We start from the raw sequence: 11,277 nt of genomic DNA, 5'->3' as shown, positions 1-11,277 counted from the left end.
AGTTTTTAATAAGCTGATATGACTGTATATATAGCAGCTCAAGATTTGTCTGAGTTGAGCGATGAAAATATGTGTAAAAAACGTCGTTTAAAGACACCGCCTATTTATGTAATGGATGCATGTAATATGAGTACTCAGAACTCATTAAATACTGTGAATCAATCGTTTCTGAAACCAATATCAAATACACACATATTAATGCCGAAACTTACTTTAGAACCGAGTTTTTTGAATTATGTGCCTTATGATGAGCTTACCCGTGTGATTTCTGACTTCATATTCCACAAATGTGTTTTGGAATCACTTAAATATATTGAAGTGGGCTTTTTGGGGTGTTTTTTGGTTTTTTAATATGTTGTCATTAGATTGAGGTTAAAATAGGCCAAATTGTAGATCTTATGACAAGGGAGAGGCTTAGATTGCCTGTTTTAACGGAAACAAGTATGAATGTATGTTCTTTTTTGAAAGATATTGTTGATTGTGGATACTTAGTTATTGATAATAATGAATTAAAGATTAAATTTGAATCAAATATGACAGAGGTTTGTAGAAGGGTATAAATGTATTTATGCGGATTGATTTTGTATAGTCTCAACATAAATATTTTAATCGTTTTTTAAATTCGTCATTTGAGAAATCTCAGACAAAGATTAAGGACGGACGGCCTAGAACACCAATGAAATATAAACATACAAAGGAAATAGACAGATTTTACAGTAATGTATCATTAAACCATGATTTTCAGAACAGAATTCGAGTTACTACAGAAAAGAAGACAGGTCAAGTGATATCACGATTGATTAAAACAAGAGTTGCAAGTTTAAATATATTTAGTCCAAAAACACTGTTTGATTGGAGAATTAGTATAAATACTGAAACTCCCGGTTAATAATAATTTATATCTTTGAATTTTACTTAAACTTTTAGTTGAATCGCAACCATTGGGTGTTCTTATTATGGAAAGAGATAAAGATAGACTAAGCTATGTACATCAATATTGTCAGATTGATTTAACGCAAGTTGTTTCTGAGGTATTTTCTTTGATATATACATTCAAAAGTAATATTTTTAGAATGGCCCCAAAACACATGAATTAGAGGTAGAGTTATTAAATATTGATGAAATAAAAAAACATGGAGATGCTGCAAGCCATGGACGACCTAATGATTTTGAAAATATTGTGCGCTTATTTGTGGATAATGTACGTATATTAGTTAGACAAAATATTACCAATATTCATTAATGAATGATATGAAAAGTTTTTTTTGCATAGAATAACTGCTATCAGTCATTTATTTAGCCTTGTTTATTAGACAGTTTGTTATATCAAAATTGTTTAATGATAATGCTTTTGAATTCCAAATTTTACAAATATATTATACATCCGTAGATTAATTATTTCATGCAATATAGTATATTCTTAATTTAGGGAAAATATTTTTTTAAGTCGTTAATTTTTCTTGACTTTTTTCTGGATTTGCTATAACTAGGAATTTCAGAGAGCACATCCCAGCCTTTTTTTCTTAAATATTGAGTATTTTCAAGGTCCAAAGGGGTTTCTATAGCATTCCATGAAATATTTTCTGAAAAAAGAGAAGAACATATATTAGTTGTATTCATAATATCTTTAAAAGGGAATGCTGATGCAATTGATGCACATCCTAAAACATTATCCCATCGTAAAAGGCGTAATCTTGATTTTGAACTATTTGAGCCTTGAATATTTCGCAAATGTAAAAGAGCAGAAAGAAGTTTATCGATCCGTGAAAGAACAATTTTAAGTATATAATGAATAATGTTTGGTGGCAATTCATCTTCTGATGTAGGTTCTAAATTATGATTACGAATTTTTTTTGTAGCAATTCGAAAAATACATGCTTCTAGTTCATCTGTTAATAATTTTATTGATGTTTTTGAGAATTCATTTAAGTTGAATTGATCAGGAAGAAGAGGCCATGCTGTCCATCTTTTTCTAATTAAGGGCTTATGCTGGCCCTCTGTTTCTTCTTTACGCAATTTAAAACTAGAATAAAGATGTAGAGACAAATTATGAGCTTTTTCTGTGTTAAGTACTTTTAAAATATGAGAATATTCTGAAATTTCTTTCTCAAGAGAACCTACTGCCCATGATTGTCCTGTTTTATTTGATTTATGAACTAATTGCTGTGAAAATGATTGAATTGTTGAATCGATAGATGATTCTGAATGTTCTTCTTTATCATCTACTAATGAAGCTGAAGATGAATAATTTTCAAAAGAATTCATATTGTTTTCTTTATTTAAAATATAACCTTTACTTATACTTTTTATTTTTGTTTAGATATATTAAAATTTGGCTGATACTTTATTATTTTATTTGTTTAAAAATAGATTTTTACTGAAAAAATATTAATATATGAATACTTTGTTACCTTCTTTGAAATTTAATGATTATTTTAAAAAAGTACCATTGAATTATCTTAAATATTAAAATATATAATTTTCTTTTTTATTAAAAGTTTACCGAAAGTTTTCATTTTAATTATGAATTCATAAGTAATGGGGAATACTTTTAAATGGTTTGAAATAATTATCTTTGCTTAATACAAAGGCCTTTATTTATATTCTTAATTTATGGGTTATGTGCTAAGTTTTTGGATATTAAATACTAAAATATTTATTATTCGATAACTGCATTAAACTTATTTAAATTTATTAAGTCGACTAGTTTTTAATCTAACTTAATAGGTGTGTAGATTCAAAGATAAATTATTTATAACTATATGAATGGTTGAGTTTTTAAACTAAATGGTTCATAAAAAAATATTCTAGCCTGAGTATTGTAAATAATAATGATTAAAGCAACTATAGCGATTAAGAATGATTAAGAGTGCGTATTAATGAATGACTTGGTAAAAGCAAAACTGTTTAAATATAATGAATTCCAATATGTTATATTTAGTATATTCTGGATAATTTTTATAAAATTGTTTTTTATGAACAAATGAATGCGACAATAGTCCCAAGAATAATTCCAAAGAATTTGTAAGTAATAATAGAACCATTGTTTTCAATATCATCTGGTTTCTTGTCTTTACCTGCAGATGGACTGGAAGAATCTTTTGGTTTAGTTGAAGGTGTATCTGGTTTCTTAGGTTCTTGAGTGGCTGTAGGAGTAGGTTTAGGAACTGTAAATGTTTGAGAACCATCTGATGGCACGGGCCCTTGCTGACTGGATGGCGGTGGAAGTTTGGATGAACTACTCGTTTGAGTTTTTGTTTCAGCAGGCTTAGTCGGTTTTGGTTTTGATTCCGTAGCTGGTTTTTCCTTCGGAGGCACTGTTTTATCTGTATCGCATAGTGTAAGAAGTGTTTTATGAGGTTTCCCATCATGTGTAATAAAAAATGAAGAAGAGAAAAAGGCACTATTTACACCACAACTATTGCCAGCAACAAATTTAACTAAATAGTGTTCACAATCAGAAACTTGTGGAACACGGAATTCATATGAAGAAGAAGAAACGCTGAGATTACTTGCTATATCAAAGACTACACGAGTAGACCTATCATGCAAGCATACGAGAAAAACGCTGACAGACGAATACCCATAATGATCTGGATCTTTGACTCTCCATTCTACAGTATGTTTTCCTCCATATGTCCAAACACTATCTACTAATGGTGAAAGAACATGAAATCTAGCAGAGATTAAGTTTAATAAAGCCAAAACAGTGAATATTATAGTGTTAAAATGCATTATGCCTGCAATATATGCTATTTTATTTTTTTGTTCTTAAGAATTGGTTTGTTTTTTTTGGTTTTTTTAACTCGATCCCCTTTTGAAATTGTATTTATATAGTGTTTGATTTGTAGTGTGTTTTAATTATATATAAAATTGGTTTTTTATTTAACCAAATGGTTGTTAAATGTAATTAGAGGTGTTTTTTGCTTTCAAAAAGTGCAATTCTTTCTTAATAGTGTGATGTATGCGCTATAGTTTTTTTTATAGTTAATTAATTTGTTGAAGAAAGATAACGATGTGTTTTTGATATTATATAGATGTCGTGTTTATATAAAAGTTTTAAGTACTGAATTCTCTTTGTAATGAAAACAATGGTGTTTTTTATGTTTTTATAGTGGCTTTATGCTTTTTTTACTCTTATTTATACATTTTATTAATATTAAAGTTGGAGTTTATATATTGATAAAGATCTATATGTTTTTTTAAAATTTGTAATATCTGCATATATGCATTTTTAGAAGTAATATAAGCATTTTTTAAATGTATATTAAAGAATAATTTGATTTTGTTGTATATTTTTTTGTTTTATTAAAACTATCTTGTTTTTAAAAGGCTTGATATAAAACAGGGACAATTGATTGAATATTCGTAATATGTATGCAATTTTTGAATATTAAGGTTAAAAACGGGATATATAAAGAGCAAAGATGTTGTTTTTTGTTTTTAATTATATATTTTAGTTGATTAATTCGTTTCTTTTTTTTTTGTTTGTTTTTGATGATATTTTTATGTTTATTCGTATTATTTGATATTTATTTTTATTTTTCTTGTCTTTTTATTTGAAGAATCTTTATAAATTGTTGACTTCATGTTTAATGAGTGTTTTTAGTACTCATTTTTACTGAATACACAAAAAAATATTACATATTTATTTAACAGAATACATTTTTATTAATTTTAGATCTATAATAATAGAAATTTCTCAGTTTTTATTATTAATGGCAAATTTTGCAGCGATTTAGATTATTAAATGTATTCAAATAAGCTAAATTACAGAAAAACATTTGTATTATAAGACATATTTTCAAAATTTTCAGGTTTATAACTAAAATGTTGTTTTCTATATGAAACATATGCAAATTTATTTTATTAAATGTTATATTTTTATTATTTTTTGTTTTTTCTGATTCTTTTGCTACATATAAACATATTTATTTTCCTCGCTTATTTTATATATACTGCTTGTTTTTGCTTAAAAATAAAAGAAATTTTGCATCAATTTATTGATTTTATCTACAGTTTTCTTTTAAAGTAAACTATTCTTATATTTTTACATATTACTTAATATTTTTTCTAATTAGCCTTTTCTCCCTCTAGAAATCCCAAGAAATATATATATTATATAGCAATCATGGATATTGCTTCAATGCATCACCATACTTCCTTTTTATTAATTTTATAATTTATATACTGCAAAAATCCGCATCATATTTTTTTATTCATATATTTGATCCATAGTTTTTTTCTTTGAAAGAATGATATACTTTAGTTATCATTCTATTTTTCTGTTATATACTAAAAAGAATATGCTATTTACCAGCCACATCAATTTATCACGAAAAAAAATACATTTACTCATTTGATCTATTTTCCCATTTCAATTGGATTATAGTACTTTTTGAAATTCTACACTTATTTTCTAATAACTACATAATATTACATTTTTATTTAACATTTAATAAAATTATTTCTATTTGAAATACGCTATTTTAAATTACGATTTGTCCCGAACTGCATAAAAATTATTTTTATACATTAATTAAAAGATAAGTTTATGATTTATGCTGTCTATATTTCAATTGGAATCAAGGATTTTGAATATATTTCTTTAATTAGGACATATTTAAGGGAGAATATTCTGAATATTTAATTAGATGTTTATTATGCTGCGTTTTTTTATATTTGCTCTGTGGAGTAATATTATTTTAAGTGTCTTTGGAGCTGAATCAGAGAATTGCGTAAACTACTTTAACTTTAGTTCATTATCAGGTATGGTATTTTGTGTTTACTTTGTCAGAGAATCTTTGATCTAAATAATATAGATTCTGTACAAAAATGTTATCAAACTTCACTTACTTCTTCTTTATGTCGTGGAAAATATGATATTCAATGTCTTTGTAAACAAGAACATAAGGACTTGTTTCTTTCATGTGTTTATCAAACAAAGCCATCTGAAGGTTTCGATTCAGCAAAATATTTCTCAGATGTCTGTAAAAATATTACTGCACCAGATGAAACCTGTCTTGAAGAAATAAAGCCAACTGTTAAGAATGAGACATTGCCTTCGCCTACAATATTAGATGAAGATATTCCTGACTATCATTCTACAATTCAAGATGAAAAAAAGACATCCGAATGTTCAGTTGATAAAACGGAAGAGAAACCAAGTAGCCCAACATCAACAGATTTTACTAGGACTGGAGATTTCGCGACGACATGTACTGTTGTTTGTGTTACTCGGAGTAAAACTCTGTCTTCTGAATCTACTGAACTGCCTACTCAAAGTTCATGTTTGAAAGGAAACTGTTCAGTTGTTACAAATGATGCGAATTCGTTAAAAGTGGGGACTTTAACTATGGTTTTTTTTCATGTTTGTTGGTATATTTTATTGGCATTGGGACTTTGGTATCTGTAATTAGAGTCTTATTTTATTATTAATAATATAACAATATTAAAAGAAATATTTTTTGAAAAAGCGATATGTGCTTTCAAAGATTATTTTAGGTTATCTTTAATTAAAGATTTATAGATATTTTGTTCTTTTTTTTTAAAAAAAAGACTAGGTTTAATATGATTTAATATATACTGAGATTGCTTTCAGACTTTTAATTCATATATAACTTTCTGCTTAAATATTAAGAATATCTCTATTTAATAATATTTTACTGGTGTGTTTAATATGGAATAAACATGTTCTAAAGAAGAAAAATTACTAAAAAAAATATATTTTTGGAGTATGATAACATATACTGAACTTAAAAAGTATAATTATTTATATTTGTTATACAAAATAAAAAAAATAGTATAAAAAATAAAATAATATAAATAGTAGAAAAATAATTAAGGAAATATATTAGATATTATTTAATGTCTTGTATTTTTTAATGTATATTTTATTTTATTAAGATCCATTGTAGAAAAAATGGTATGAAATATTTATTATTGTTTATTTTTTTAGCATTATTGTTTTATTTATTAAAATATATAAACAATTTTTTTTAACTAATAGAAAAAAGATTTAAATAAGATATTAGAATAAAAAAGGGTATTTTTATAAATTGAAATTTACAATTTGAATAAAAAAATCAAAATAAGAATTATAATAGAGTAAAAAAGATTATAAAACTATGAAATTGAATTATATTTAATAGTTAAGATATTTTTATATATAAAATTTAGATTTTTAAAATTTGCAAATTTTGAATATATTAAAGAAAAATATTGAAAATTAATATTTTTTGTAATATTAATTCTAATTAAGTAAATATTATTTAGAGGATAAGTAACGGAATTTATATATTTTATATTAAATGGATTTTTTTTTTGAAAAAAAAATATCTTAAAAGAAAGAATCTTATAAATTATTTAAAATTTGAAATTTCTTATATATTGTATTAAAATATCATAATTGATTTTTATAAAAATAATATTTATTTATATAAATATCCAAATATAAATAAATTGAGAATTATAAATTACAATAAAATTAAAATTTAAAAAAAAAGTATTAATATGTTTAAATAATTCAATAAAAGTAATTGTAAGTATAATATATATTTATGTAAATACATTAGATAAGAATATAAACCATATTGATAAAAGATTATCTTTCAAAATCTAGAAAAATTTTTTATTTAAAAATTATTATTTTACAAAAAATTTTAATTAAGTTTATTAAACATTAAATTTAAAACAAAAAAAATGTTAATAAAATATTAATTTTTATTTATTTATTATTTTTTATCTATATTATTTAAAATATATTATTTTTTACTAAAATTATCTGATTTTTCAAGCATCGGATAAAATGAATTACTGTTCTTTAAATTTTTGGGTATTAATTTTGGTATTAAAAAAATGAAATAATTTTTGTAAAAATATATTATTATTATTATTATTTTTATTATAAGATCTATGGATATATTTATACTATTTATATTTTTTTCAATAAGATGTGTTTTTTCAAATGATATAGGTATTTTTGATTATTTTGATAATTTTTGGTTTTAATATTATCTAGATTTTATTGATGAAAGATTTAATAAATTAAAAAATAAGAGAAATCTAAATTATGGAGTAGGTAAACCACAGGTTACAATGGGACGAGCTGTAACTCCAATAAAAATTCAAGATATTATAGATAGTGATTATTTTCTTTACCCTTTTATTTTGAAAGAAAACATAAAAAGTACTGAAAACTGTATAAAAGAACTCAAGGAACGTTGTCGTGAATTGAAAAACGTTTTTCCAAAGTTAAATTTAGTATGTACAGGTGATATAAGTCAAAAATGTATAGATCTGCAAAAAGATAAAGAAATAAAATCTATATGTAGTGAAATTGAATTAGCCATTAAGGATGAAAATCTTCAAATGAATGAAAAATGCGATTTGGTTGTGACGAAATGCATACTTTTAGAAGGTGCCTGTTCTAACGATTTTAATAAATTATGTAATGGATTGATAAACACTTGTTATAAAAGAGAGAGAGATATAATAGCTATTACTGTCCTCGAAAGAGCACTTCGTGGAAATCTTTTTAATCTTGATGCATGTCTTGAGAATATTAAAAATTATTGTATAGTATTAAGCAAAGAAAGTGATGAATTGATGTCGAAATGTTTAATATGGACAGTAACATGTGAAAAACTTGTAGAAAACGCACAAGGGAAGCATACTTCTCTTAAAAGTGAAATTGAAGGGGTTATTAAAAAGAATCTTCTGAGTAAAAGGAATACTTATAGCAATAATATGTTAAAGGATAAGTGTCTCTGGTTACTTCCTGAATGTGCATTTTATGTACCAAATTATAAAATCTCTACTGAAAACACTGTTAAGGGGAATGAAATGAAGAATTTATGTAATGAACTTCAAGAACGTTGTAAATCAGTGAATGTTACTTATAGTTCACCTTTAGATTATTTTAATCCCATGGAAAAAGAACTTCCATTAGCAAATGTATTAGATATTCCACAGCTTTATGATCAAGCAGAATCAGTAGGTGTTGTTGTTTCTAAACAATCCAGTGACTTTACTTTTCAAGGGATTTTAGCATTTCTCGTTAATAGTAATTCTGATCTGATCAATAAATGTCTAAATGTATTGACTAATAACTGTTCATCTATTGAATATTTGGATAGTGATTATAAGCGCAGATGTCTAAATTACAAACAAAATAAGAATGATGTAATAGATTGTGTTTTATTGGATTCAAAATCAAAATCTATATGTAGGAATATTAACAGTGATATTAGAAAGCATTTAACTGAACATCATGTATCTAAAATAGGTCTAGAGCATAATTGGCGTGATTTGCCTACTATGGATGATGATCATTGCGCAGAATTATTATCAACATGCTTTTTTTATGAAAAATCCTGTAGTGACCATGATACAACAAAAACAAATTGTGATAGTTTAAGAAATGCATGTTATCGCCAAGGACGTGTTGATGCATCATTGTCTTTTTTTGAAAATGTTTTACGTGGGAGTTTATATCGATATAAAAAAACATCAAATCCCCGATGTGTATCTAAATTAATTGAATTTTGTCGTGATTCAAAGAATTTACATAAAGAAGATCATTTTGAATTATGTCTTTCGCCTGAAAAAACATGTTATGATGTGGCTTATATTGTATATTACAGATGTAAATGGCTAAAAAAACAAATAGAATCTAAATATCTTCAGGTTACTCTTGAAAAATGCAATATGTTGGTACCAGAATGCCGTACAATGACTATGGATTATCCTTCATTGAATTCTTATTGCAATAGACTTTATGAAAAATGCGGATTATTAGAACAAATAGTACAGTTGAAAGATCATATGTTAAGGGAAGGACAAGACCATTTGAAAGGACAACGTTCTTGTATAGATCGTCTAAACAAAATGTGTACTGTTTGGAGCCAAAGTAATGCTACTTTTATAGATCCATGCAAAGATAAATATAAGACATGTACTAATATTATGTCTTTCATGAGCAAACATTGTTATCAATTTAAAGTTAATCTTATGAAATATCGTATTGGGATGGATGTTTCCAATGGTGTCACATTAAAAGACTGTGATCTATGGGAACCGTATTGCAATATGCTTAAGAAAAATTGTTATTCTCAGGATCTTGAGTCATATTGTGGACCTTTTAGTAAAGCATGTGCTAATTATAGAACATCAATTGAACATGAACGAGAACAATGTAAAAATGCTCTAACAGAACTAACAACAAGTGCTGAATTAGTTAAAGAGAAAAACAAGTTATTTACTGGTGAAAAAGAAAAGGCAATTGGTGTTTTTAAGCAGTTTCTAGGAACTAATTCTACTGAGCCAACAAATTCCATTTTAAAATCTAATCAGGATGTTCGAGTACGAAATAAACTAGTATATAGTAATACATTTCCAGCTATTAGAAAAGCACTTGAATTATATGCAGAATTAGGAGAAAAATGCGCTCAATTTTTTAACATCACTATTCCTAATAAATGTTATGATGAAACTCAAAGTGTTTACCGAGAAATTGATGTATTATGTCAAAATATATCAATATCAGGGCAATTATTGTTACTTCCACAGAATCTGACTCCACCAGTTACCAGCTATGTAGATGTTGTTCGTGTAAAAACTGAAGTTACGACTGAGGTTACGACTGAAGTTACGACTGAAGTTTCTATTCGAAATATCACAGAAACTGTTTTTACTCCTAGTATTTCAACTGTTTTCATTTCTAATACTTCCACCATCAAGATTCTTGATACTGTAAATACAACATGTATCACTACTACTATGGAAGGAAACGGTATATATACTTCTACATCTATAACAACACAAACCGAAAAAACTTTAATGGAAGAAACAAAAATAATCACTCAAACCACCATACTTACTCTTGAAACTTGCTCTTCATTCATAAACACTTCAGAAACTATCAAATATTGGACAACTACTACATATACATCTTTTACTAATGAATCTTTTGCCAATCATTCTCCTTATATCTTAGATCATAAAAAACTTTATTTCCTTATTTTTCTTTTTTTGGTTTTCATATAAGCTAACAATATGTATACTATCTAAATGTTCTATCTATAAGCTATTTATACAATTTTAGTTTGGTTTCTGTATATTATTTATATGCTAATACGACACTGTTTTTTGACAATTACTATACATATTCATATTTTTATTCAATATTATCGACCCAATAATAGCTTTTGCGTTTCTTTAATGTCTTTAACCTTCTTCCAAAATACATACATTTAATTTTCTACTGCTTACTTATCT

At 25.6% G+C, this 11,277-nt stretch overlaps 5 protein-coding genes across 5 annotated transcripts; 3 read left to right on the top strand and 2 right to left on the bottom strand.

Annotated features, from left to right (window-relative positions):
- Positions 1–18: 18 nt before the first annotated feature.
- On the top strand, positions 19–1,243 carry T551_01757 (polynucleotide 5'-phosphatase; the record flags this gene model as incomplete). Its single annotated transcript, XM_018374020.1, has 5 exons — positions 19–318; positions 366–542; positions 590–884; positions 928–1,031; positions 1,073–1,243. 5 exons carry the CDS (start codon positions 19–21, stop codon positions 1,241–1,243), a joined length of 1,047 nt encoding a protein of 348 aa, XP_018229765.1.
- Positions 1,244–1,425: 182 nt separating this feature from the next.
- Positions 1,426–2,265, bottom strand: T551_01756 (uncharacterized protein; the record flags this gene model as incomplete). Its single annotated transcript, XM_018374019.1, has 1 exon — positions 1,426–2,265. One exon carries the CDS (start codon positions 2,263–2,265, stop codon positions 1,426–1,428), a length of 840 nt encoding a protein of 279 aa, XP_018229764.1.
- A 708-nt stretch (positions 2,266–2,973) lies between these two features.
- Positions 2,974–3,735, bottom strand: T551_01755 (uncharacterized protein; the record flags this gene model as incomplete). The annotated part of the gene is made up of 1 exon (XM_018374018.1): positions 2,974–3,735. One exon carries the CDS (start codon positions 3,733–3,735, stop codon positions 2,974–2,976), a length of 762 nt encoding a protein of 253 aa, XP_018229763.1.
- A 1,919-nt stretch (positions 3,736–5,654) lies between these two features.
- T551_01754 (uncharacterized protein) lies at positions 5,655–6,415 on the top strand (the record flags this gene model as incomplete). Its single annotated transcript, XM_018374017.1, has 2 exons — positions 5,655–5,769; positions 5,823–6,415. The coding sequence occupies 2 exons, from the start codon at positions 5,655–5,657 to the stop codon at positions 6,413–6,415; spliced, it is 708 nt and encodes a 235-aa protein (XP_018229762.1).
- A 1,499-nt stretch (positions 6,416–7,914) lies between these two features.
- Positions 7,915–11,046, top strand: T551_01753 (uncharacterized protein; the record flags this gene model as incomplete). The annotated part of the gene is made up of 2 exons (XM_018374016.1): positions 7,915–7,975; positions 8,021–11,046. The coding sequence occupies 2 exons, from the start codon at positions 7,915–7,917 to the stop codon at positions 11,044–11,046; spliced, it is 3,087 nt and encodes a 1,028-aa protein (XP_018229761.1).
- Positions 11,047–11,277: the final 231 nt, after the last annotated feature.

The sequence above is a fragment of the Pneumocystis jirovecii genome (assembly GCF_001477535.1).
Source record: "Pneumocystis jirovecii RU7 chromosome Unknown supercont1.7, whole genome shotgun sequence".
In the NCBI taxonomy this organism is placed as follows: Eukaryota; Fungi; Ascomycota; class Pneumocystomycetes; order Pneumocystales; family Pneumocystaceae; genus Pneumocystis; species Pneumocystis jirovecii.
This window is presented reverse-complemented; position numbering and strand designations above follow the sequence as displayed.